This window comes from Vipera ursinii, assembly GCF_947247035.1.
Source record: "Vipera ursinii genome assembly, chromosome: 17".
Classification (NCBI taxonomy): Eukaryota; Metazoa; Chordata; class Lepidosauria; order Squamata; family Viperidae; genus Vipera; species Vipera ursinii.
The window spans coordinates 5906439-5934393 of NC_139530.1; the positions used below are offsets into that span (position 1 = coordinate 5906439).

The 27955-nt window shown below is 48.5% G+C and overlaps 1 protein-coding gene across 1 annotated transcript; it reads right to left on the reverse strand.

Annotated features, from left to right (window-relative positions):
- Positions 1 to 969: 969 nt before the first annotated feature.
- On the reverse strand, positions 970 to 27936 carry TMCO4 (transmembrane and coiled-coil domains 4). Its single transcript, XM_083375568.1, has 14 exons — positions 27700 to 27936; positions 25983 to 26164; positions 23859 to 24033; positions 23529 to 23556; positions 22541 to 22673; positions 19598 to 19695; positions 18152 to 18295; positions 16280 to 16399; positions 12247 to 12411; positions 9461 to 9597; positions 8805 to 8889; positions 7012 to 7129; positions 5753 to 5870; positions 970 to 2693 (listed from the first exon to the last, which is right to left on the reverse strand). The coding sequence occupies exons 2-14, from the start codon at positions 26150 to 26152 to the stop codon at positions 2334 to 2336; spliced, it is 1851 nt and encodes a 616-aa protein (XP_083231694.1). The 5' UTR covers positions 26153 to 26164; positions 27700 to 27936; the 3' UTR covers positions 970 to 2333.
- Between the last annotated feature and the right edge of the window lie 19 nt (positions 27937 to 27955).

Below are 27955 nucleotides of genomic sequence, written 5' to 3' on the forward strand. Positions count from 1 at the left end.
GAACTATGGCCCCTTCGTGACTCGTGGACTTCAACTCCCAGAATTCCTGAGCCAGCATGGGGGAACTATGGCCCCTTCGTGACTGGTGGACTTCAACTCCCAGAATTCCTCATCCAGCATGGGAGAACTATGGCCCCTTCATGACTTATGGACTTCAACTCCCAGAATTCCTGAGCCAGCCTCGGCTCAGCTTGGAAACCTCTCTCTTTCCCCTCAGCGTGGCTGGCTCAGGAATTCTGGGAGTTGAAGTCCACCAGTCACCGAAGAGCCAAGGTTGCCTGCCCCTGGCTTAGTCAAGAGAGCTGTGACCGTTGTTATTATCGGTCAGCCAAGGACTTTCTAAGCCGGGTGGGTGGGAATTTAACCCCCATTCCCTCTTGAACCCCAAAGTACGGTGGAGTCTGGCTTGTGACCTTAACATGCCCCAAGTGGGTTTGTTCACATGGACCTAGCTGGAAAGGGGTTGAGGTCGACACAGGGCGAGGGGTGTGTGTGTGTATGTGTCTTCCTCAGTTTCCCCCCCGCCCTTTTAGCTCGGTTGCCTTTCGGTAAGACTTTCGTATTAATTTTAAAAGTTTCAAAAGTAAAAAGAAATTGGTCTCTCTTTGTGCCGGCCTGCTCTCTCTCTCTCTCTGCCTCTGCTCGGTCTCTCATGTGCTCCGCGGCTGCAGAAAATCGTTCCACCAAGGTTGCACAGAGCGCCGAGTCGCAGCGGAAATGGCCTACGGACTCACACTTATGACGGTCGCAGGGGGGAGGGGTGTCACGTGATCCCCTTTCGCGACCTTCTGACAAGCCGAGTCAACGGGGTGGGGGGTGGGGTGGGGATTCACTTTACGACCCTGTGGCTAACTTAACGAATGCGGCGATTCACTTAACGACGGTGGCCAGAAAGGTCACAAAGCGGGGAGAAATTCACCGAACGAGGGTCCCACTTAGCAACAGAAATGTTGGCCTCGTACGTAGAGGGCTTCGTGTACCGCTGTTACCAGCCCTTTTATTTTATTTATTTTATTACCAGCCCTTTTATTTCATTTTAAACCCGACTTCGAATGACTAGGATCGCCTCTCCTTGCGCGGAGCGAAGGAAAAGCCTGCCCTCGGGTGGACGTCTGTGGTCACTGCAGCCTGCGACGACAGGCTAACCCAGGGCTCTTCAAACGTGGCCCTTTGATGACTTGTGGACTTCAACTCCCAGAATTCCTCAGCCAGGCACACTGGCTGAGGAATTCTGGGAGTTGAAGTCCACAAGTCATAAAAGGGCCAAGTTTGAAGACTCCTGGGCTAACCCAAGGCTCTTCAAACGTGGCCCTTTGATGACTTGTGGACTTCAAGTCCCAGAATTCCTCTGCCTGGCTGAGGAATTCTGGGAGTTGAAGCCCACAAGTCATCAAAAGGGCCACGTTTGAAGACACCCCCCCCGATCTAGACGCTCTAATTTTTGATCCGCGCCCTCTTTTCAGTCAAGCTCAAGAGGGCTAGAAACACAAGGAAAGCAGCCTTATCAATTGAAACGATCAATATTTAACAGCCGAGCGAGTGAAGGGCTGGCCGTTACCAATTTCCAAGCGGGGAGGGGACTTAAATTCTTAAGGGGTGCAGCTGGCGAACCCTGAAAAAGAGACCCTTTCCTGCCAGGTGTGTCTTGGTCTATATGCGATAGACTGAGCCTCCCTCTTCCGAAGCAGTCTACCTTTCCTTCGCTCTGCTCTGCTCCCCAAGCCTTGGGAGGGCGGGCGTGGGATGCGAGGACTGCTAAGCTTGTAAGCCGCCCTGAGTCTTTGGAGAAGGGCGGGATATAAATGGAATTAAAAATAAAATAAAATAAAATAAATAAATGCAGAGAGATTAAATCCTTCCCACGAAAAAGGGCTTCTTCGCACGATTTTAACTCGCTCACCTTTTCTAAAAGGAAAGGGGCTAAAAAAACACACGCACAAAACCACGCTCTGCGCTGTGGGGCCAGCCCTTCCGAGCTTCGCTCCCCACCCCACCCCGCCACAAACCCGACTGGACTACAAAGCCACTGCTGCCTGGGGAGAATGGGAGCTGTGGTCAGGGCCCTGCAGAGATTGACTGCCGCTTCCGGCCGCAGCCGGAGACGGGGTTGGCAAAAGAGCAGAGCCTCCACGTCCAGGGGCGGGATACCAGACGTCATTCGAGAAAAGAAGTTGAGGTTTCCGGGGAGCGGGGGGGGGGGGAGCACCGGTCTTGAGACTGACCAGCGGGGCAAAAAAAAAAAAAAAAAAAAAAGACACAGCCCCGTGGAAAATGCGTCTTCCCCACATTTCCGGCTACCCCGAGGTCGAGAGGGAGAGGACATTTTGGGAATGTCAAGAGGAAGAGGAGAAGGAAGAGGGCAGAGTTTCGGGAGGTTGGTCCTTTGCTGGGGAAATCTCGTACTCGAGTCCAGGAGCGGAGACCGGCTCCCAGCACCAGTGGTCCACCTTGGCCTTCAGGCTTGCCCCCTCCTCAGGTCCACCGGCATCTGGCCCGGGCAGCCCACCGGGCTCCTCTGAGGCGGTGCCGCTGTCTGGAGATATCCCCTGCTTCTTCTTCTCCTCCTCTTCCTCGCTCGGGGCAGAAGGGGTGGCCAGGAGTCCCCCTTGCTCTTGCAGGGGGGGTCTCGTCTTGAGCCCCACGGCCTTCAGGATGCTGTCCATCCGCTTCATGTAGTCCAGGTGACCGTTCACCTGCAAGGGAAGGCAAGGTCAGAGCCTCCTCGCCTGCAGCAGCGGGCTATCTACCCCTCCCTCCCTCCCCCAGCACGTCCGGACCCTCCGGTGACCCCTCTTAATCCGGGCAGGGGGCAGCAGCGGGCCCCCTCCCCGAAAAAGCACGGCTCGCAAAGTTAGCCCGTTCCACCACCAAACACACACACACACACCCCACGGAAAAGCCGGCAGGGCCACCCTCGATGGATTTCTCCTTCGTTAAACCCTTCGGTGGTATATCGATAAGATTAAATTAGGTGAAAGCTGCGGTCAACACGTTTCGGGGTTCTTGGGGATACCGATGTGGTTGAATCTTGGTTTCTCCCCTCCCCCCCCCCTGCTTTCACAACCGAAATTAAAATTAATCGAAGCAGGAGGGACTCTGCCGGAAAGAAATCTCTAAGCGGAGCCTCCACGAATAGGGGCAGCGTATCCCTACGTTCTGCAGGCCAGCAAAAAAGAGCTTTTAAAGGGAGAAGCCGCCGTCCTCCTCCACATTCAGAGGAGGGCTCTGAATGCGGAGGAGGACGGCGGCTTCTCCCTTTAAAAGCTCTTTTTTGCTGGCCTGCAGAACGTAGGGATACGCTGCCCCTTTTCGTGGAGGCTCCGCTCAGGTCCTAGATCTAAGACGTGCCGGCAAAACCCACTTGGCCGTATGCCAAGAGGAAGCAAAAGCTTCTCGGCATCTGGAGATCCTGACTGTTGTCCTGAAACGCCAGGAAGAGGTTTTAGCCTTCCTGGTTTCCTGATCCCGGACTTCACCAGGCAACCCGGCACGAGAGACGATTCTCCTGCCTTCTGCTCTTTTCTTGCACTTTTAGCGAGTCCGGAGCGTTAATTAAAAAACCTGTCGGAAGCCCCAGTGATCTTCCGATGCCAGCAGTGACCTCAAAGGCGGCAGGGAAGCAGATGGCCTTGAAACCGATCAAGGTTTAGAAGCAGAAAATAATCCTCAGAATTATTATGAGGGGTGTGTGTGTGTATAAAGGCACCACCTGGTCCTGGAATTCTATTCTGTTCTGTTCTTCATTCCTATTATTCTCTTCTCTTCTCTTCTCTTCCTTTCTTATTCTATTCTGTTCTGTTCTATTCCTTTCTTATTCTGTTCTGTTCTGTTCCTTTCTTATTCTATTCTATTCTGTTCTGTTCTTCATTCCTATTATTCTCTTCTCTTCTCTTCCTTTCTTATTCTATTCTATTCTGTTCTGTTCTTCATTCCTATTATTCTCTTCTCTTCTCTTCTCTTCCTTTCTTATTCTATTCTGTTCTGTTCCTTTCTTATTCTATTCTGTTCTGTTCTGTTCTTCATTCCTATTATTCTCTTCTCTTCTCTTCTCTTCCTTTCTTATTCTATTCTGTTCTGTTCCTTTCTTATTCTATTCTGTTCTGTTCTGTTCTTCATTCCTATTATTCTCTTCTCTTCTCTTCTCTTCCTTTCTTATTCTGTTCTGTTCTGTTCCTTTCTTATTCTATTCTATTCTGTTCTGTTCTTCATTCCTATTATTCTCTTCTCTTCTCTTCTCTTCTCTTCTCTTCCTTTCTTATTCTATTCTGTTCTGTTCTATTCCTTTCTTATTCTGTTCTGTTCTGTTCCTTTCTTATTCTATTCTATTCTGTTCTGTTCTTCATTCCTATTATTCTCTTCTCTTCTCTTCTCTTCCTTTCTTATTCTGTTCTGTTCTGTTCCTTTCTTATTCTATTCTGTTCTGTTCTTCATTCCTAATATTCTATTCTGTTCTGTTCTATTCCTTTCTTATTCTATTCTGTTCTGTTCCTTTCTTATTCTATTCTATTCTGTTCTGTTCTTCATTCCTATTATTCTCTTCTCTTCTCTTCTCTTCCTTTCTTATTCTATTCTGTTCTGTTCCTTTCTTATTCTATTCTGTTCTGTTCTGTTCTTCATTCCTATTATTCTCTTCTCTTCTCTTCTCTTCCTTTCTTATTCTATTCTGTTCTGTTCCTTTCTTATTCTATTCTGTTCTGTTCTGTTCTTCATTCCTATTATTCTCTTCTCTTCTCTTCCTTTCTTATTCTGTTCTGTTCTGTTCCTTTCTTATTCTATTCTATTCTGTTCTGTTCTTCATTCCTATTATTCTCTTCTCTTCTCTTCTCTTCTCTTCCTTTCTTATTCTATTCTGTTCTGTTCTATTCCTTTCTTATTCTGTTCTGTTCTGTTCCTTTCTTATTCTATTCTATTCTGTTCTGTTCTTCATTCCTATTATTCTCTTCTCTTCTCTTCTCTTCCTTTCTTATTCTGTTCTGTTCTGTTCCTTTCTTATTCTATTCTATTCTGTTCTGTTCTTCATTCCTAATATTCTATTCTGTTCTGTTCTATTCCTTTCTTATTCTATTCTGTTCTGTTCCTTTCTTGTTCTGTTCTGTTCTATTCTATTCTGTTCTATTCCTTTCTTATTCTATTCTATTCTGTTCTGTTCATTCCTATTATTCTATTCTATTCTGTTCTGTTCTTTTCTTGTTCTGTTCTATTCTATTCTGTTCTATTCCTTTCTTATTCTATTCTATTCTGTTCTGTTCATTCCTATTATTCTATTCTGTTCTATTCCTTTCTTATTCTATTCTGTTCTGTTCTGTTCTATTCTTCATTCCTATTATTCTATTCTGTTCTGTTCTATTCCTTTCTTATTCTATTCTATTCTATTCTGTTCTGTTCTGTTCTATTCTTCATTTCTATTATTCTATTCTATTCTATTCTAATTCTAATTCTAATTCTATTCTAATTCTATTCTATTCTATTAATTCTATTCTATTCTAATTCTATTCTATTCCTTTCTTATTCTATTCTATTCTATTCTATTCTATTCTATTCTATTCTATTCTATTCTATTCTATTCTATTCTAATTTCATTCCATCTCTCTTTATTCTATTCTATTCCTAATTATTCTATTCTGTTCTGTTCTGTTCTGTCCCATTCTATTCTATTCCTTTCTTATTCTATTCTATTCTGTTCTGTTCTGTTCTGTTCTATTCTAACCTCTGAACCTCACAAGATCTCTATAATTTCTTCCCATCAACTTACGACGGAAGACAGATCCACGTTGACCATCCGGCGGTCATCCAGGCAGATGGGCTGAAGTCCTGCCACGCTCAGCTGAACGGATGACGTGCGGTAGACAAATTTCAGCAGCCAGTCTCCCCTGGAGGAGGAGGAGGAAGAAGAAGAGAGGGAGGAATGGGGCGAGAATTCACTTGTCAGCTGGAGAACGTTTGTGGGACGTGAGGCTGAAGTCTCACATCGGAAAGGCTGCCAGGCAAACGCCAGGACAGGCCGAGATGTAATCTGCAGCAATGGCAACAGAGCACCGAGGCCACAGTTCTCTCTCCATTCACCCAAAACTGGACACAAATGAGATTTAAATCCCAGAGCCTTCCTGATTCTACTCTGCCAGGTGTTGGCACACACGTTAAGCGCTGTTGTGCATGCAGTTCCGAAACTTTGGGATATAGTTTAGTCAGGGAAGGGGGGAGGATACTAACTTTAGAATGGAATAGAATAGAATAGAATAGAATAGAATAGAATAGAATAGAATAGAATAGAATAGAATAGAATAGAATAGAATAGAATAGAATAGAATAGAATAGAATAGAATAGAATAGAATAGTTGGAAGGGACCTTGGAGGTCATCTAGTCCAACCCCCTGCTCAGGCAGGATACTCTATACCATTTCGGACAAATGGCTGTCCAGTCTCTCCTTAAAAACTTCCAGTGTTGGAGCATTCACAGCTTCTGGAGGCAGGTTTGTTCCGCTGATTAATTGCTCTCACTGTCAGAAAGTCTATTCTCATGGGTTACTTTCTCTCCTTGATTAGTTTCCACCCGTCGCTTCTAGTTTTAATCTTGCCAAGATTAAACTTCCCCAATTCAATCTTGCCAAGATTTAAAACCCTGGCAACGTCAGCTTTAAAGGAGCCCGGGGCTCTTTCCTGGAAGAGCGCCGAAGTCACAGCGGAGGGTGCAAATGTGAAGAGCGATTTGCAAGAAAATCAGGAAACGTCCTCCAGGAGGAAAGAAAGAAAGAAAGAAAGAAAGAAAGAAAGAAAGAAAGAAAGAAAGAAAGAAAGAAAGAAAGAAAGAAAGAAAGAAAGAAAGAAGAAAGAAAGAAAGAAAGAAAGAGGAAGGAAGAAGGAAGGAAGGAAGGAAGGAAGGAAGGAAGGAAGGAAGAAAGAAAGAAAGAAAGAAAGAAAGAAAGAAAGAAAGAAAGAAAGAAAGAAAGAAAGAAAGAAAGAAAGAAAGGATCACGTTGGCTGGGTATGCGCCACAGATAGGACCAACTATACCTGCAGAAGCCATTGATGATCTTGCCTGACACGACTTTGGTGATCCGTTGCCAAGGTTTGGGATCGCCTTCTACCGGGGCCCCCAACAGGACCACGTTTTCAACGATCCCTTCGCAGTCTGAAACAGAGCCCCCCCCCCACTTTCGAGATCAGCCCGGAGGCATCGCCGAAGGAACCCGGTGAGCCTCAGATCCCCTGCAGTGATCCAGCCCTGCCCCTTGAAAAGGGAGGCCGAAGTCTAAGCCGCTAGAAAAATGGGATCCCCTTCTCCTCTTTCGGTCGCCCTCGCTCGGGAAGAGACGAGCCAATGATTGGTGCACTGGGCTGGGCTGGGATCAGCTCCGTTAAGAGGGATCTGCCGTTATTCCTTTTCCCTGTCTTTCCTACGATGACCCAGCTGAAGGGAACCACGGGGAAAACTAAAAAGGAAGTCCCATAAAATAAGCTTGCCAGATGCTGTAAGGCAGAACTCGAATCCTGGCCCTGCGGGATCTTAAAACTAGTGACTTCTCCCGTATTCCAGATTTATTCAGCGTGGCTGTTTTGTTCATGTTCGCTGTCGGGTTATCGCTTTCCAGTTGCTGTGCTTAGCTCCCTGCCCGCCTGAAGGAGGCTTCTGCCATAAGAACAGCAGAATAACAGAGCTGGAAGGGACCTTGGAGGTCATCTAGTCCAACCCCCTGCTCAGGCAGGAAACCCTATACCATTTAAGACAAATGGCTGGCCAGTCTCTTCTTAAAAACTTCCAGTGTTGGAGCATTCACCGCTTCTGGAGGCAGGTTGTTCCACTGGCTAATTGTTCCCACTGTCAGGAAGTTTCTCCTTAGTTCTAGGTTGCTTCTCTGCTTGATGAGTTTCCATCCGTTGCTTCTTGTCCTGCTTTCAGGCACTTTGGAGAATAGCTTGACTCCCTCTTCTTTGGGGCAGCCCCTGAGATACTGGAACACTGCTATCATGTCCCCCCCTCGTCCTTCTCTTCATTAAACTAGACCTAACCAATTCCTGCAACCGTTTTTCATATGTTTTAGCCTCCAATCCCCTAACCATCCTTGTTGCTCTTCTCTGCCCTCGTTGTAGAGTCTCCACATCTTTTTTCTACATCGTGGTGACCAAAACTGGACGCAGCGTTCCAAGTGTGGCCTTACCAAGGCCTTGTAAAGTGGTAGTAACACTTCACGTGAAAGGACGGGCCATGAAAACAGAACTCCGAGATTCAACCCAGGATTCGCAGGCACAAGCTGCAGGTTAGTTATCCTGGAATCGCAACAAGCTGCAGATTAATTCATGCTGGAATCGTGATGGTGTCTGTTGGGATGGAAAAGCTGGTTTACCCCCCCCCCTCCGTTTCTCTCACGGGCTGCAGACAATAAGAGCAACGGCTACCAAGGCAACAATCCGGGGTTAGAAACCCGAGAAATGCCGAAGCCAAATACTGTCTGTGTGTGTGTGTGTGTGTGTGCTGAGGAAAACTGCCTCCTACAGAACTGACCCCCAAAGCTCCTTTCCTCGGCACGATAAAAATGAGGCCGGCCGTCCCGACGGTGGCAGATTTTAGTTAGGCAAGGAAGACGGACAAATCTGGGTCTGCAAGAAGCCAGAAGGATGAAGGAGATACGCCCAGGGCATCCAGCATCTCTAAAACAATTGTAAGGACTTAATTCTTCCTCTTTTATTTTGCCAGCCATGGAAAAGGGGGTGGGTGGGAGGAAGGCGGGGAGGGTCAACTTCAGAGCAGGAACCCCAAAACAGGATTGTGTCTCTCTGTGTGTGTGCGTTTGTGTAGCCTGTCCTACCTTTCTCCTTGGCCATCTCCTGCAGGCAAAAGTAGATCACTCTAGCACCAAGACTGAAGCCGACCAGCGTCACGGGCCGTTTGCCCTAGGAGGACGGGAGAAAGACAGAGACTTATGAGGCAAGTTGTCTTGTTTTTCATTCAGAATCTAGAGCTGGAATTTAATTTAATTTTTTTAAATTTTATTGAATTTATATACCGCCCTTTCCCGAAGGACTCAGGGTATAATTTTTAAAACATTAATACAAAAATTAAGACCATTTTAAAAAAAAGATAAAACTAAGTCCCTGCAACATGTAAAACCCCAGAGGGACCTTGGAGGTCTTCTAGTCCAGCCCCCTGCTCAAGCAGGACATACCATCCCGGACAAGCGGCTGTCCAGTCTTTTCTCAAAAAAGCTTCCAGTGACGGAGCACCCATAACCTCTGAAGGCTGTCCCGTGTGGATATGCCTTCCAAGAAGCCCTGTCAAGCCAGGTCTCTCAAACTTGCCCACTTTTAAGATGGGGAGACTTCAAGAATTCCCCAGCCAGGAATTCCGGGAGTTGAAGTCTCCCCAACCCCCCCAAAAAATAAAAAATAAAATCTTAAAACGGCCAAGGTTTACACCAGGGTTTGGGAGGGGGGGGGAGAGGGAAATAAACTTTCTTCCGCCTACCTGCTGCCGGCTAAGAAGTATCTGGGCTAAGTGTTTTCCGACCTCGGCGGAGCGATGGAGACACACGCCCCAGGGGTTGTCTATCACACCGGCCACGGCCAGCAGCGAAGCAGGCCAGGTGAGGGCCGTCACGATCCCTGGGGAGGAGGCAGAGGAAACGGGGGTGGGGGGGGTTAGCATCGGAAAAAAACATCTGGAGGACGAGGTGTTCAGGGGAGGAGAATTCAGATGTGGGCATCCATCCGTGAGTGCCGACACTTCGTTCTCATTATTAGAGACTTTTCAGAATTGAACAATGCCGGGATGTTCTTTGAACTGTCTCCTTAGTCGGAACCATGACATCTGTGAAGTGTGGGGCTACAGCTGCCAACATGCCCAAAGGACTAAGCCTATTGTGTGTGGGGGGAGAAGGGCCACTGTGCCCCCTCTTTTTATTATTTATTTATTTATTTATTTAATTAAATTTTTATACCGCCCTTCTCCCGAAGGACTCAGGGCGGTGAACAGGGCATATCTTAAAACTACAAAAATACAAAAGTTAAAAAAGAATTAAATTATTGCCCACAATAAAAACAATAAAAATATATATAAGTATTAAAACCCTAAGTAATTCCCCATCAGGCCAGGCCAGCTTGTTCAAATGAATGGGTCTTTAACCCGCGCCGGAAGGAGCGGAGATCCGGTGCCATCCGGAGCTCAACCGGCAGCTGATTCCACAAAGCCGGAGCGCCCACAGAGAAGGCCCTCCCCCTGGGGGCCACCAGCCGGCATTCTCTGACCGGAGGCACCCTGAGGAGGCCCTCTCTGTTGGGAACGCACGGGGCGGAGGGGAGTCGACGCCGGCAGCAGGTGGTCCCCGAGGTATTCCGGACCCATGCCATGTAAGGACTTAAAAACCATCACTAAGACCTTGAACCTCACCCGGAAGACAACTGGTAACCAATGCAGCTCGCGGAGCAAAGGTGTAACATGGGAGTACCGGGAAACTCCCAAGACAACTCTCGCGGCCGCATTCTGTACCAGTTGGAGCCTCCGAGTGGTCTTCAAGGGAAGCCCCATGTAGAGAGCATTGCAATAGTCAAGATGAGAGGTCACGAGCACATGAGTGACCGTACACAGGGCATCCCGGTCTAGATAGGGCCGCAACTGCCGCACCAGGCGAACCTGTGTGAAAGCCCCCCTAGTCACGGCTACTACATGATCTTCTAAGGTAAGCCGTGCATCTAGGAGGACTCCCAAGTTGCGAGCCCTATCTACGGGGGGTAACGACTCACCCCCCATAGAAAGTGATGGAACATTTTGAATGTCCCGGGATGCCGGAATGTACAGCCACTCAGTCTTGTCAGGGTTGAATTGAAGTCTGTTCCTCCCCATCCAGACCCGAACCGCCTCCAGGCAACGGGACATCACAGCGAGGGCATCACTGGGCTGGTTTGGGGTCGAAATGATAACGGAAATGTAAAGTAGAAGCAGGTTCATCCTCGGACAGGAGAAGGAAGAGTTGGTCCTTCCTTGGAGACAGCAATAGCAATGGTCCTTAGACTTATCTACCACTCCACAGTGCTTTACAGCCCTCTCGGTGGGGTTTACAGAGTTACCACTTGCCCCCCCCCAACAATCTGGGTCCCCACTGTACCGACCTCAGTAGGATCTGAGTCGACCTTGAACCAGCCAGGATCGAACTGCCGAACTGCAGGCACAAGTAGCCTGCAGTACTGCCTTCTAACCACTGGGCCACCACAACTCGGGGATGCCAAGAAAACCCACCTAGGTCAGAGGCCACCAACATTTCTCAATTGGAGGACCGGAGGGGAAAGAAAGGGGAAGCATTTTAAATGTGCGCGTGCGCCCACGGGGCCGCGAGCACGTGTGTGACGCAAATGGGGCAGGGTTAGCGCTTGCGTGATACTCACTAGCCCTGCCCCATTCTTGCGCGGCACAGTGCCCTGTTTCTGTACCCTGTGGCAGGGTCCCATTTTTGGTCCCCACGGTGCGGTGATGTCCCATTTTCATACGCCGCAGCACGGTGGCATCCCATTTTTGCACCCCGCGGCACTGCTGCAGGTGGGGTGTCTGTGCACACTGGCCAGCTTTTCCCACAGCCCAGTGGCCAGCAGCCCGCAGCCCACCACCGGGCCGCAGTCCACAGGCTGGGGACCCCTGACCTAGATAGGCTGGTGAAGTCACAGAAGATAGAATAACCGGATTGGAAGGGACCTTGGAGGTCTTCTAGTCCAACCCCCTGCTCGAGCAGGGAGATCCTAGACCGTTTCAGACAAATGCCCCCAAGTTGGGCTCAGCTGGAAAGAACCGTGTTGTTTTTTTCCACCCTAAAGTAAGGCCGTGTGGAGATTGAATTGCTACGATGCCTGCTAGCCTCTATCGCTAATCAGCTTGCCATGGAAAAAGGGGGGAGGGCTAGAGAGGGAAGGGAGGATACGGAACGCCACGATGCCATTCATGGACCACGAGAGCCTGCTTCACGCCAAGGTCCTTGCTACGGGTGCTCGATGGAGAAGGGAGCGGTTCCCGTCACAGAAAGGAATTATTATCGGACAACGTGAATACTTGGGGGTGGATGGGGGACAGGCGGGGCTTGGACATCTATTCTTTAACTCTGCAAGCTTTGCACGGGAACCCCAGAGCCGGTTTTGCTTCTTCGGTTCTGAAACGCTGGAGCCGATAAAAGTTTTGGAGACTGCTTGGAGGCCGCGTGGCCTGGAGGGAATCCTTCGGGTGGCTCTGCTCGTCGGGACTTTTGACGGGCCGCTCAGCCCCTCACTCACCCGCCAAGACCGTGTACTTGAGGGCCTCCTGGGCCACCAGGTTAACCAGCCCGTTCCACAAGGCGTCCAGGGCGCTGCCCAGCTCCAGCAGGTACTTGGATTCCCAGGCTAAGCAGTATTGCTCCTTGGACTGCAAGAGGCTGCTCCAGGGTGCTGTGAAACTGCCTGTCCAGGGAGAAAGGACAGAGACAACGGGGTGAGGGCAGGCTGCAAAGGAGGCCTCTCGCGGCCGAGGCTCAGGGGTCGTTCCTGAGGGCAGAGGGGCAGAGCCTTGAGGGAGCCAGCCTGAGTCCTCAAAGATGTGGCAGGCCAAAGGAGCGTTCTTAACATAATAGCCAAAGCCCTTAGACTTATATACCACTGCAGAGAGCCCTCTCTTGAGCTGTTTACACAGCCAGCCCCTTGCCCCGCGACAATCGGGGTCCTCGTTTTACCGACCTCGGAAGGACGACGGAAGGTCGACCCAACTTTGAGCAGGTCAGGATCGAACTCCTGGCTGTGGGCAGAGTTAGCCTGCAATGCTGCATTCTAACCCTTCCGCCACCGTGGCTCTTAATCTTAATGCAACGTCCGATCAGCTACAGCAATAGCAATAGCCCTTAGACTTATATGCCGCTTCACGGGGCTTTGCAGCCCTCTTTAAGCAGTTTACAGAGTCAGTCCGTTGCCCCCCCAGCAATCTGGGTCCTCATTCTGCTGCCTTTGGAAGGATGGAAGACTGAGTACAACCTTGAGCTGGTCAGGATCGAACTCCTGGCTGTGGGCAGAGTCAGCCTGAAATACTGCATTCTAACCACTGGAAGGGAAGGAAGGAAGGAAGGAAGGAAGGAAGGAAGGAAGGAAGGAAGGAAGGAAGGAAGGAAGGAAGGAAGGAAGGAAGGAAGGAAGGAAGGAAGGAAAGGAAGGAAGGAAGGAAGGAAGGAAGGAAGGAAGGAAGGAAGGAAGGAAGGAATAGCACTTAAAGACTTATATACCATTTCACAGTTGCTTTACAGCCCCCTCTAAGCGGTTTACAGAGTCCACCCGTTGCCCCCCAACAATCTGGGTCCTCATTCTGCCGACCTTGAAAGGACGGAAGGCAGCGTCAGCCTTGAGCCGGTCGGAATCGAACTGCCAAACTTCAGGCAGCGGGCAGTCAGCAGAATCAGCCTGCAGTCCTGCACTCTAACCACTGCGCCACCACGGCTCCTTGACTGACGCAGCCGTCAAAAGGAGCAGAAGCAGAAAGACAGGGAGGGGGGCGATTGGGGAGGAGGAGAGTTGAGGAAATCTCTGAGGGAGGGAACGAATTCTTGCCACGGGGAGAAATAGAATCCAGCACGGGGAGTCCTCCGCTTAACGACCACAACTGAGGCCAAAATGTCTGTGGCTAAGCGAGACATTTGTTCGGTGGACTCTGCCCCGTTTTCCGGCCCTCCTGGCCGCAGCTGTTAAGTGAAATCCCCGCAGCGGCTAAATCAGTGACGACGATTGCTAAACGAATCTGGTTTCCCCACTGACTTTGCTTGTCAGAAGGTCGCAAAAGGGGATCACCGATATGACGGTTCCAGCACTCTATCCCTCGCTACAGTGGTCTAACCGTCACAGATATGACGGTTCCCAGGTGCCGAGTGTCTGAATCCGTGGGGATGCTGCAACGGCCCATGTGAAAACTGGGCGTAATTCACTTTTTTTCAGAGCTGCTGTAACTTCGAACGGTCACTAAACAGACTGTTGTGAGTCGAGGACGACCTGAACCTCTGGAGGAGCCACATGTTCACTAGAGCAGAGCTCCCCAACCTTTTGGGCATCACCAGGGACCGGTTCCGTGGAGAGAGGTTTTTTCGCGGTCTGGAGGGTGTGTGGTTTTGTGTGCTGCCTGCATCTCGCGGATGGGGGCTTGGCTTGTTTCTGCAGACCGGTTGCTGGCGTGCCGTGGCCCCGTACCGGCCCATGGCCCGGGGGGTTGGGGACCCCTGGACTAGAGGGTTTAAATCTCTCTACTGCGATAAGACTCCAATTAAGGAGGAGGAGGAGGAGAGGAGGAGAATCCCCAGCTAACCCCCGGTGAACCCTGGGGCAAATGACAGCTGTCCATCTCCTGCCCTGTCTTTGACACGATTCCCTCTCCAAGGCCATTCGCATCCTCCTCCCAGGAGAGAATTCTCTGCACGTCAGGAGGCATTGACCTCAAAACAGGGGAACCAAAGGGTGTGAAAGTTAAAAGTCAGCATGCTTGCGGAAACAAACACAAAGGTGAGTCGTTTTATGGCCGAGTGGGTGATAGAGCAGCGGGTGAGGTCAAGCGAGGAAAACAACACACAGCAACACAGGGAAAGTCAAATTTGCTACCCAGGGCCAGGCAGCCGTTTGGGGAGCGAGGAGCTTGTCAGGTCTGCCGTCTTCCGTTCGCGCCTCGCTGGCATCCTGCCGTCAAAGGCTAAGGGGGGAGGGGGGAGCACGGGAGGGGGATGAACAAATGGGCAACAAACCCGTGGCAGTTTAGGTAGTCCTCGCCGTAGAACAATTCGCTTAGTGACTGTTCAAAGGTACCACGCCGCTGGGAAAAGTGACTTACGGCGGTTTTTCGCGCTTGCGACCGCTGCAGCGTCCCAGTGGTCAGGCGATTTACACTTGGATGCTTGACAACCGACTCACGTTGACGACGGTTGCAGTGTCCCGGGGTCATGGTGTGTGTGTGTGTGTGTGAACCTTCTGACAAGCAAAGTCAGTGGGGAAAGCAGGTTCGCTTAATAACCGTGTTACTAATTTAACAACGGCGGGGATTCCCGTAACAACGGCGGGAAGAAACGTCGCAAAACAGGGCAAAGCTCACTTCATAAAATTTCTTCCTTAGCGACATAAATTTTGGGCTCAACCGTAAGTTGAGGACTACCTGCGTGTGATGGGAAATTGGGGGGGAGGGAGGGGGGAAATGACAGCTTGACGAAGAACAAAGAAGCTCGGAATCCATTCGTGCCGGCACTTACGGCCCTGCACCCTGAGAAGGGATGTGGATCACCCCAAATCTCCCAGCGAATCTAGACGAATCTTCATTGGCTGAAGACAGACTGGGCATGGGGAAGAGGGGAAGCCTTTTGTATCCTTTTAGTGTGGGAAACTTAGTTCTAGCCTGGCTTTCCTGCAGCCAGCAATGTCTAGTAAAAGAACCAAACTTAGTTCTAGCTTGACTTTATCTGTAGTAAAAGGACAAACATAGTTCTAGCCTTTTACGTCTCTAGTAAAAAAAAACCAACAAGTTCTAGCTTGACTTTCCTGCAGCCAGCAATCTCTAGTAAAAGAACCAGACTTAGTTCTAGCCTGACTTTACATCTCTAGTAAAAGAACCAGACTTAATTTCAGCCTGACTTTACATCTCTAGTAAAAGAATCAGACTTAGTTCTAGCCTGACTTTACATCTCTAGTAAAAGAACCAGACTTAGTTCTAGCTTGACTTTACATCTCTAGTAAAAGAACCAGACTTAGTTCTAGCCTGACTTTACATCTCTATTAAAAGAACCAGACTTAGTTCTAGCCTGAGTTTGCATCTCTAGTAAAAGAACCAGACTTAGTTCTAGCTTGACTTTACATCTCTAGTAAAAGAACCAGACTTAGTTCTAGCCTGACTTTACATCTCTAGTAAAAGAACCAGACTTAGTTCTAGCCTGACTTTACATCTCTAGTAAAAGAACCAGACTTAGTTCTAGCCTGACTTTACATCTCTAGTAAAAGAACCAGACTTAGTTCTAGCCTGACTTTACATCTCTAGTAAAAGAACCAGACTTAGTTCTAGCCTGACTTTACATCTCTAGTAAAAGAACCAGACTTAGTTCTAGCCTGACTTTACATCTCTAGTAAAAGAACCAGACTGGTCTGACAGAGCTAAGAATATTCAGAACTGCAAAATATTTAGTAAGTTGGAAAACTTTTCTCAACGAAAAGCAGCCCCACATTCACCAACGGCGATCGGGACAATGAGATTTAAAAAATAAAAATAAAAATTAGCCACGTTTTGATACCCACCGTATTTTGGGCTGCAGACGGGACCTCTTACCGTATTTCCCAGCAGAAAGCCAGCCGGTGATGGCAATGGTGATATGAAGCTGCTTCGCTTCGGTTAAGGGAAGGAATTTGAATTCTTCGATGGCCCCTACACGCTTTTTCATCTTGTACCCTTAACGGAGCAAGCGTGAACACAAATATACAGTTAATATAGTGCTTTTTTTGACTCTTCAAAATACAGGCCGTGGTTCGCCACAGCCTTCTCCAAACCAGGACCTTGAGACCACACCCTGCCTGTAATGATGTTAAAAACACACCCACACACACAAAAAAACCACCTTTACGGTGGACCAGAAGCCACTGTGGAATTTTTGTGCGTGAAATACAACCAACAGACTGTTAACAGAAGATTTTGAAGTTTAATTTAGCTCTTCCTTTTACCTGTTAACTATGTTCTCTTCTAGCAGATAGATGATGTCAAGCTAAGTGGTAGAAGTGAGTTCGTATAAATAGTGTTCTAAAAGGTAAAGGTAAAGGTTCCCCCGCACATGCGTGCTAGTCGTTTCCGACTCTAGGGGCCGGTGCTCATCTCCGTTTCAAAGCTGAAGAGCCAGCGCTTGTCTGAGGACGTCTCCGTGGTCATGTGGCCGGCATGACTAGGCGCCAAAGGCGCACGGAAACGCTGTTACCTTCCCACCGGAGCGGTCCCTATTTTTCTACTTGCATTTTTTTTAACGTGCTTTCGAACTGCTAGGTTGGCAGAAGCTGGGACACGTAACAGGCGCTCACTCTGTAACACAGCACTCGGGATTCGACCCGCCCAACTGCCGACCTTCTGATCGACAAGCTCAGCGTCCTAACCCACTGAGCCACCACGTCCCTTTTAAATAGTGTTCTAGAAATGTAAAAATTGTGAGCCTGGTTTGCAAGGGGGGGGGGAATAGTTGTTCATTCTGAAGTATATTCTGAAGCAACGGATGGAAACTAATCAAGGAGAAAAGCAACCTGGAACTTAGGAGAAACTTCTTGTCTTTTAGAACAATTAACCAGTGGAACAACTTGCCACCAGAAGTTGTGAGTGCTCCAACACTGGAAGTTTTTAAGAAGAGACTGGACAGCCATTTGTCCGAAATGGTATACGGTTTCCTGCCTGAGCAGGGGGGGTTGGACTAGATGACCTCCAAGGTCCCTTCCAACTTTACTATTATGATTATGATTTAGTAATATTCAACTAGGGGGGGACAATTTATGTATATTGACTGTTTTGTTTTGTTTTTCACTTTATGCTCTTTTTTGGGTAGCCTTGCTTTCATTTTGTATTTTTGGAGGGGAATAAAAAATAAATAAATTCACATACGCACAACAGAATATCTGCATCGCTACGACAGCAAGAAAGTGGACTGGAAGTGGACTTTTGATAGCCCAGCTCTTGTTCAAGATCGCAAACGTTGTTTAGCTAAAATCAAGAGACTGAGGCTGGATCGTTAGTTTTCTGCCCCGTTGAACAAAACGGGCTTGAAAACCAAATTCCAGGCTGAAACCAGCATGGTGTGTGCGTGTGTGTCACCCATGCTGAGAAAAGAAAAGCTGGCCTTTACCAGCCATCTGTCTCCTAGCATGGCCTGATCCTGGTTTAGCAAACCAGAACCAGAGCAATATCAGTGGGGATCTTGGCTAAAAAGATGGTTTTAAATCTTTATCAGACACTGGAGGGATAGGAGAATTTCTCCTCCAAGCTGCCAATCATGGTTTACCTCAGCGGTTTACCTCAGCGGTTCCCAACCTAGTGTAGGGTTCCCTGCCTGAGCAGGGGGTTGGACTAGATGACCTCCAAGGTCCCTTCCAACTCTTGTTATTTTTGTGATGTGTGACTTCTGCCCAGTTAACACCAGGGCTGTTTTCCTCCTCGTCCTGAGAGCCTTACCGACCAGTCCGGCCCCAGCAGCGCCAAAGAGCGAACCGAGAATGGCCATCCCGGCTACCGACCCCAAGGCCGTGGCTCCAGCGGTTCCGATGATGGCCGCTGCTCCCATTCCCACCAAGGGGGCAGCCAGACCCCCAGTCAGGCCTAAAGAGAAAACAGCAGGATTTGTTGATTCAGCGAAGCATATTGATCAGGAAAGATGTTTGGCAAAAAAAAACACACAAAAAAAGGCTAAAGTGAGAATTAAGAAATTAGATCAGGGGCCTTCAAAATTGGCCCTTTGATGACTTGCAGACTTCAACTCCCAGAATTCCTCAGCCAGGCACGTGTGCCTGGCTGAGGAATTCTGGGAGTTGAAGTCCGCAAGTCATCAAAGGGCCAACTTTGAAGGCCCCTGAATTAGATGAGGGGATTTACCAGAGGGAATATTTAAAAATTAAATATCTGTTTCAATACGGTTAAAGAAACAGAAAGGTTTTGGATATAAATGAAGATTACTTTAAGAGGGATGAGCCCCTCAAGTAACATAGAATTTTTTTTTTCTTTCTTTTTCTCTTTGTGTTTTGTTTTTTGACACGAGAAATATGGGATGGTTTATATAAAAGAAATGTTTTCTGGGTTTTTTTTTCGTTTTTTTTTAAGATATGAGAAATGTAAAAGTGTTGGGATGGATAGATTATATTCAGAACAAATATGGGACTAAAAAGTTCCATTTAGCTTATGAGTAGATTTTAGTGGGATCTTGTTATTGGCACTTTGTATGTAGTTATGTTAAAGGGGAGTTAAAGCACATTATGAATTTGGTTAATTGTATATTATGCATAATTTTTATTTAGAATATGATTATTGTAACTATAATCCTGTATTTAGCTCTGGGAAGTGGGGGGGGGGAAGTGGGCAGGTTTGGGTTGGGGGGGATTTGGGGATATATTGTAAAATTTTGTTTTTGTAAAACTCTTTAATTAAAAAAAAGTGTTGGGATGGCTTAAATACTTAAGTGTGACTAATTTGGAGAAAATCTTAGCCAGTAAGAGTGCTTTGCCTATTGTGGGGAAAACAAATTGAAATAAGAATTCTGTAAACAGGATCTATGACGGGGCAATCGAGATGACCAATTAGAAAAAAAGCTTTGATATTTATGTGGTTATTATTTGCACGCGGTCCCTTTTTGTGACCTTCGGACAAGCAACGTCAGCGGGGGACGCCAGATTCACTCAACCACCTGGTTACTAACTTGACCCCCGCAGGGGTTCACTTAACGACGGTGGCAAGGAAGGTCGTAAAATGAGGCAAGGCTTACTTAACGCCTGCCTTGCCTTAGCAACAGAAATTTGGGGCTCCCTTGTGACCTGGCCAAGGCTCACCAGCCTAATTGCTGGGGAACGATGAGGCCGGGATCCGCCATTTGGGGGTGGGTGGGAAGGAGAGACCGAAGACCCCACTTACCGATGACCGTCCCTCCTCCTACAGTCGCCAAGCCAATCAGCAGGTAGCGCTTCAGCCTCTTTCTTCTCTCCTTCTTCTTCCGCTTGCCTTCGTCCATTCTTTTGGGGGGCGGGGGGAGGGGGGGGCAAAGATGGTGACAGGGAAGAAGAAAGAATAACGACTTTCTCTCCTAATAGCCAACAGACCCGTATTGTAAGGTCCCCGCCCTCAGCTCTTCTCCCCAGGAAAGCAAAACTCTCGAAACAGCCCGTCTTTCGAAAGGACCTTTCTTTACTGACGGAAAGTGATTGCAGGGAAGCAAGGCAGCATCCGAAGTTTCCGCAGCAAAGCATTAAGTTCAAAAACCCATTTCCCCAGCCCCGTCCCAACGGCCCAGTCCATCGGGAGCCGATCCGCTGGCGCAAAGGTGAGGTGGGCACTTCGAGCCGAAAAAAAGGTGACAACTGGAGGACGGCAGGGGGGGGGCTTCTCTGCCCCCCCATCCTTGCTCGCCGGCAGGAGTTAACCCAGATGGCCCCCGTGGGCTTTCCCACTGCTCTCCATTTCCCACGCAGATACATCAAAGCCGTCAAAGAGAAAGCAGATACAATTCAGGAACATCTTCAATCTACATTCTCCCCCCACCCCCTCGGTACCGAATGGCGGCATTCCCAGAGGGACCAAACGCCTTCCCTCTGCTTTGTATAGCTCAGCGGCAAATACAAACGCGTTTTTCAAGCTGACAGCTATCTGAAGGTAAAAGATAAAGGTTCCCCCGCACATGCGTGCTAGTCGTTTCCAACTCTAGGGGCCGGTGTTCATCTCCATTTCAAAGCTGAAGAGCCAGCGTTTGTCCGAGGACGTCTCTGTGGTCATGTGGCTGGCATGACTAGATGCCAAAGGCGCACGGAACGCTGTTACCTTCCCACCGTAGCAGTCCCTATTTTTCTACTTGCATTTTTATGTGCTTTCGAACTGCTAGGTTGGCAGAAGCTGGGACGAGTAACAGGCGCTCACTCTACGCGGTGCTTGGGATTCAACCCGCCAAACTGCCGACCTTCTGATCGACAAGCTCAGCGTCTTAACCCACTGAGCCACCGCGTCCCTATCTGAAGATACAACTGCCCAAACATCTTAGGGAAATAATTCACGCGAGCGAGATTTGAACAACTCGACACAACAGTCAAAAGTGGGAGATTCCACTCTGTGCCCTATAATGGACGTCTCTGCATCTGGGGAGCCACAAAGGTGGAGGAGCTGGCTCGCGTCCTATTTGACTGTTGCCCGTATAAGAGGGTGACAGACAGGTACCTTGGCCTATACATTAAACAAATGACCCGTTGGGACCCCCATATCTTAAAAATTTACCTTACGTGTGGCTGGAAGTTGAAAATTACATTTAACACAGCACAGTACCTAAGCGAAATGGTTCAGCCGAGATCGGCATACGTGAGACTGATTGGGGAAGATTGTAGAGGGGGATAGAAAAAAATCATTTTATCCTGTTTTATCTATCTACCTCTTAAATTGCCGTGTCTGATTCCAATTTCATTTTAAAAATGTATTTTGTCCCAATTTCATTTTTAAATTGTATTTTATTTCTATTTTATTCTAAACTGCTTTAACCAATTCCACTTTAAATTGTATTTTAATTCTATGTTATCCTAAACTGTGTTTTAACCAATTCCGTTCTAAATTGTTTTTGCTGCATTTTTAGCATAACACATGCATTTGGAATTCCGCACCTTGATATGGCCCATGGGCTAATCCATCAAGTAATTAATTAATATAGCTCAGCCACACCCAAAAGGGGTTTGTCTTTCGGTTCACAAAATGGACCCATCAGAAATGGACGTCTGATACACGAAAGCAACTTACCTGTTGGATACCACCTATTTCCTAAGCGGCTTGTAGGACAAAAACAGCAAATATGAAAGTTAGAGAAAGTTAGGCAGTTCACGAGGCATGCATTGCAGGACAACGGGTTACCGTGGATTTCGTTCACACCCAGCGTTATTTAGAAAAAGGTAAAGGTTCCCCCGCACACGCGTGCTAGTCGTTTCCGACTCTAGGGGCCGGTGCTCATCTCCGTTTCAAAGCCGAAAAGCTAGCGCTTGTCCGAGGATGTCTCCGTGGTCATGTGGCCGGCATGACTAGACGCCAAAGGCGCACGGAACGCTGTTCCCTTCCCACTGTCGTGGTCCCTATTTTTCTACTTGCATTTTTTACGTGCTTTCGAACTGCTAGGTTGGCAGAAGCTGGGACGCGTAACAGGCGCTCACTCTGCTACGCGGCACTTGGGATTCGACCCGCCAAACTGCCGACCTTCTGATCGACAAACTCAGCGTCCTAACCCACTGAGCCACCGCGTCCCCTAATGTTATTTAGGTAAGCACTAATTTCAATACGACAAAAGCTGGAAAGGCTCAAAGGAGGTTAAATGCTTACAAAAGCCAGGGATAATTCCCCATTATTTTTTGGGGAAAAAATCCTGCCAGGAAAATTAGCCTTTCCTTCCCCCCCCCCTCCGGGGTTGCAGACAGCTTTTAAATAAAATAGAGGAAGGAGGGATTAAAATATGGAGCTTTTTAAATTGTTTTCTTGCAAAAAGGGAGGGTCAGGTTGAAGATGATTTTGACTCCACTTGCTTATGTACCTTAGCTCTTGGTGAAAAAATATATTTTCAACCGGGAACAGCTATGTTTCTTTTTAGTTCTCTTGGGAAGAACAAGCCGGAGAAAGGAAAGAAAAGGGAACACAGGGCAGAATACCACCTTTTGCCCTTGAGATCCGAGTTCCGGTTTTAACTTTTTTGAAAAACAGCAGCGCTTTTATCTGCTCTGATTAAAATACAGCCCTATCTGCAAAAGCCAAATATTTAAAACACATGCATTTCATTTTTTTCTCTCCCCCAATTGGTGGCTGCGCCTGGTGAAACATCGCAAAGGTCTGGGAGAAACATACTCCGATTCCGCCTCTTTCTCCTCCTTCAGACATTCAAGGAGATAGTCCTCTGCGTCTTCCAGTTCTGCCAACGGGATCCTCAGCAAACAGGCCATGTGGGAGAGAAGCACCCGCATGCGAGCATCGTAGGAGCCTAGAGGAGCAGGGCAGGAAGAGGGAACACGTCAGAACTGCCATCTTCGGCTTGATGCTTCACTGGCACTCTGCCATCGGTCTTTGGAGAGGGGCGAAGGAAACGGGCAACTGGCAGGGAAGGGGTAGAGGGGGTCAAAAGGCAGGAGGGCAGGACAGGCTTAATGGAAACCTGAGGTGCGAGGACCAGCTTGTTCCAGTCTTCAAGGACACGGAGCCTGAGAAAGGAATGCGAATTGCACCAAACACCCAAGCGGTTCCCAAAACACCTATGCGGCACGTTGTTGGTCAGGTCAGGAGGAAGCGGAAAACTTTGCGTGGGAACTTTAGTTCTAGTTTGCTTTTGCTGACACCACTAATCCTGGGGTCCCCAACCCCTGGTCCGTGGAGTGGTAACCAGGCTGCGGCATGCTAGCAACCGGTCCGCACAAACAAGCAAAGCCCCATCCGCGGGATGCAGGCAGCACACAAAACCAGGCCCCCTCCGGTCCGCGGGAAAAAAACCCTCTCTCCACGGAACCGGTCCCTGGTGGTGCCCAAAAGGTTGGGGAGCTCTGCACTAATCCTTAGTAAAAAGAATCTATCACAAATGGAGTCGAGGGTCATTCTTCCCTGGAAATCTAGCTGGGGCAAGCCTGACGGAGCATTTAAGCAGGTAGTCCACCCCGACGTGTGTTCCCATCCTTGAACGGAGGAAGGAGAAAACTCGCAAAAATCTCTCCCCTGGTCCTTAGGGCGAGACGTTCCGCTTTGTCTCCCCTAAGAGCTAATAATAAAAAAAATAACCGGAGGGAGAAAGGAAAAAAAAAAGCAGCAAAACAAAAACAAAAAAAAACAGGCCGTGAAAATCACTTACCATCCTTGAGAGAAAATGAAACCAGGTCCTAAAACGAGAGAGAGAAAAACACGCGGGAGAAAAGGATGAGGATTTTAAAAAAGAAAAGAAACAAGAGGCATTCCCCCACAAGTCTGACGTTTGGGTCAACTGGCGAGAAAGCAGCTCTTGAAAAGGAGAAGTAGAAACGGTTAAAGGCTTCTCCACGGCCCCTCCGTTCTCAGAGGTGCTACGTTTCTGGGGGAGCAAAAGGAAGCGAGAGAAGGGCGCTGCCTTCTACGGTTGCTTTCGAAGAGTGTCGCGCGAGGGTTCGATTCAGAAAGGGCCAACGCGAGAAGGTGACCGACTCACCAGCATCATGGCGCCGGGCCGATCCTTCAGAAGCGTCTCGCTCAGAAGGATCCGAGCGAAGGTCTCTGTGCCTTCACCCCCTAGGCCTCCAGCAAAGGCCAGCATGGATGGCATCACGGCATCCGGCAACTCCAGCCAGCTGACCAGCTTCTCCACCACTCCCGTCCTGTAGGCACTGTGGAAAGAGGCCCGAGAGAAACCAGTCCCGGCGTGGCGTATGGCACACACAGCCCCGTTCACGCTCACGTGTGGTGCACGCTCTTCGGTCTGGAAAGGGCGGCGTTGCTTCGGGGAACCAAAAAAAAAATCCCCTATTCCAGATGGTCCTGGACTTACCACAGTTCGTTCAGTGACTGTTCGGTTTTACGACGGCGCTGGAAAAAAAGGGACTTGGGACCCTTTCTCAACACTCATGACGGTGGCCGCATCTCCACGGCCACCTCGTCAAAACCCAGACATTCGGCAACTGACTCGTATTTGCAGACAGCAGTGGGGTTCGTGTGTCACTTCTGCAGCCTTCGGATACACCCAGTCAGTGGGGGGGGGGCGAAACTCACCCAACAACTGTGTTGCTAACTTAAGAACTTCACAACTGTTCACTTCACAAGTGTGGCGAGAAAAGTCGTAAAACCTCACCTCACAACTGCTTAGCCTAGCGACAGAAACGTTGGGACTCCGTTGCAGTTGTGAGCCGAGGATTACCCGCGCAGGTATACAAATTGTGACCAAGCCAATCCACCCGTCCTCATCCTGCACATATCAAACCTTCCCTGCGGGCGTGAAAGGAGCCTGGCTTGCAAACAAGGACATCCTAACATTGTTTAGCCTTAACTGCCCGCCAGTCGCCTTCCTCTTCTGCAAAGCGCTAAGCCAACCCTGGCCTTTTCCATTTTTTTGCACAGGCATAAATCTCTCTTTTTTCTATCCGAACCAGGCTGGCAGAATCCATTTATATTTCATTTCTAACTATCTCCTATGTGCAAAAACCAAATCTCACCTTCCCCTGGATTCTGCCATTCCCAAGAGGGAGAGGGGACAGGCATGTGGGCTTTATTGTTTTCACTCCCTCCACAAATGTGGCCTTTTGTTTATTCCACCTGTCTGCTATCCATTGCAATGTAACAAATTGCTTTCTATGCTATGCATTCTCTCTGAACTTACCGGGCAACTAGAAAAGGGGGTGGGGGGGGAAAGAAATACAACCCTCCGGGATCTGGTTTATTTCTCCGAAGGAAATGTGAGGAGCGGAGGAAATGACCGTGCGGCAAACGGATTGTTATCTTTCCTTTCCCACGATCGACTTGCCACCTGGAGATTGGCTGATCCGGAAGTGGCCGAATGAACCGTTGGGGTGGGGTTTGCTTTGGGGACCCTTTCAAATTATCGATCTGTAAGGGAATCCCTCAGATCCTATTTCTTGGTGAAAGATCCTGCTTGGAAAACCCTGTCTCCAAGAGTTCTACTTTCTTAAGAGGTGGGGTTGAGGTGGCTTCTGACGCAAGCTCTCTGTCAGAATCCATTTATATCCCCATCCATAAATGTATGTCTAAAATATTACGCCCCTCCCTGGATTCTGCCATTTTCCCCGAGGGGAGAAGAGAAGGTGTTTATTCAGCCTGCCTGTAGGCTGTCTTCAAAGACCAGGGGAAACCTTTTGAACTGAGGACAACAAAGGGAGAGGGAAGGGAGAAGGAGATCTGGTTCGTATCTCCATTTGAATCTGAAAAGGAAGGAGGCAATAGTCATAAAGGCACGGGAAGATCCCTCTTTCCCACGAAAGGGTTTGACACCTAAGTTAAATTGATGTGGGTCTGACCAAATGGGTTTTGAGGGGAGGGGGTTGAACCGGGAACTCTTTATAAAGTATCAAAGCATAACACAATGCCAGATCCTGTCTTGTATTTCCACAACCGATCATGTCCTAGTAAAAACTCCTTTTGGACAAAACCTGGCTCCAAGAGTTCTTTATTTTCCTAAGATGTGAATTGGGGTGGGTCCTGACACTATCTTTCCTTTTTGCCTCCGACAAAGAAAATATATATATCAATAATCAATAATCCCAGGAGAGGCCAAACTAATTTTCTCAAGAGCTGGCAGAAAAAACCCGGCAACCAGGCCACTCACCTCTCCTCCTGATCGGGAAACAGCGAGGCCAAGGAAACGGCACAGAGAGCTGCGTAGGCGTATTTCCCCGGCTCACCCAACCGGGCGCCCGGGCCTGTCCGTGGCCCCGGCTCATCGTCTTCCTTCTGCGGCTGGCTTCTCCAGGGCCTCCAGCCTGGATCAGCAGACATGGCCGCCTGTTCCTGCCATGGGACACAAAAGCAGCCCAATCAGAATGCAAGAAGAATCTCTGCAATCCTCTCTCAGCATCCTTTACTTGGCAGGTGGGTCAGCAAGCGGGATGTAAAAGCAACGGTCAACCTCCCTCCTTCCTAGAGATAGACTGCTTCTTCTGAGGGAGGCTCCAGAACTCGTCTGCAGCCACGCAGCTCGGATTCCAACTTCCTAAAGATGACCAGGGGGCTGGAGGCTAAAACATATATGAGGAATGGTTGCTGGAATTGGGTCGGTCTAGTTTAATGTTCAAAATCTTGAAAGACGGTGCAGTAAAAGTGCTACATTCAATTTGCCAGCAAATTTGGAAAACTCAACAGTGGTCACAGGATTGGAAAAGGTCAGTTTACATTCCAATTCCAAAGAAAGGCAGTGCCAAAGAATGTTCAAACTATCGCACCATTGCTCTCATTTCACATGCTAATAAAGTTGTGCTTAAAATCCTACAAGCTAGACTCCAGCAGTATGTGGAACGAGAACTACCAGAAGTACAGGCAGGATTTCGAAGCTAACAACAACAACAACAACGTTTAATGAAGAGAAGGACCAGGGGTGACAAGTCTTCCAATATCTCAGGGGCTGCCCCAAAGAAGAGGGAGTCAAGCTGTTCTCCAAAGTGCCTGAAGGCAGGACAAGAAGCAACGGATGGAAACTAATCAAAGAGAGAAGCAACCCAGAACTAAGGAGAAAGTTCCTGACAGTGAGAACAATTAACCAGTGGAACAACCTGCCTCCAGAAGCGGTGAATGCTCCAACACGGGAAGTTTCTAAGAAGAGACTGGACAGCCATTTGTCTGGAATGGTATAGGGTTTCCTGCCTGGGTTAGACTAGATGACCTCCAAGGTCCCTTCCAACTCCATTATTAAGTTGATGGACTTCTCGAAAAACTATACAGAAGAGGCAAAGCGAAGAGACCGCTACCAACACTGCCCTCTTTGCAGCTGCAGAAATCTCAAGGTAGACTGCCCCTGTGCCCGAAGGCTCCATTGCCTTCCCAAAGGCAGTCCCCAGGCATCGCTTGATTTTGTTTCGGTTTGCTGAGGGAATGAACCCATTTCCCACTTTTTCTCAAGAGAGCGTGCCCAAGTGGGGTGAACGGGTTGTTAAAAACAAGCAAGGACCGTTTAAAACGAAGCAGGTTTAGTGAGTTTTTCATTGAGACGGTTCACCCTTTGGGGTGAATGCAGCCAAACAACCCAGCTTGTTCCAGCTTGTTCCAAATACAGGTAAGCAACAGGAGATGCTCAGGAAGGTCTCCCAGGCGCAACTGCTCAGGAAAAGAGCACCCCCAGCCCAGCCTACTCTACCTTCCCCTCTTAACCAGGAGGAAGGGGACAAGGGGAGCAGCCAATGGAATTGCTCCCCTTTGCACACTTGACAATTCATCGTTTGTCCTCTCTGGCTTTCCAGATCAGAGGCGTTGCTAACCAGCTGGAGGCAGATAATAGCCCTCGAAGCAGCCATTAACAGACGGAATAATAAAACAGTAAAATTCCAAGTTACTGGATGAGAGAATGAACTTTCGTGGCCCCGATTCCTCCCCCGGGATGGCTGAGCTTCCAGGACCAGGATCTGCTTCGCTTCTACTTTACCCCACCTTCCACCTGCCTTTTCTTCCGCATGACCTCAATCCAGGAAGTCAGAAACGTTTCCGATAGGGATACCATTCCGTGTCCTCGGAGCATAAAAGCTCCTTTAACAGATCCAATGACACCGCAGGGGAAATTCCTGATCATGAGAAGGCAGTTTTTTGGTTGGT

Bases quoted from the DNA above. Each gene is read 5' to 3' on its own strand.
- TMCO4 (XM_083375568.1), bottom strand. From the start codon at position 26,152: ATGTCTGCTGATCCAGGCTGGAGGCCCTGGAGAAGCCAGCCGCAGAAG. The intron at 9,598-12,246 runs GTGAGTGAGGGG...CCTCCTCCCCAG, and splicing joins CAAGTACACGGTCTTGGCGG to GGATCGTGACGGCCCTCACC. The intron at 2,694-5,752 runs GTAAGTTGATGG...CTTCCCTTGCAG, and splicing joins ACGTGGATCTGTCTTCCGTC to GTGAACGGTCACCTGGACTA.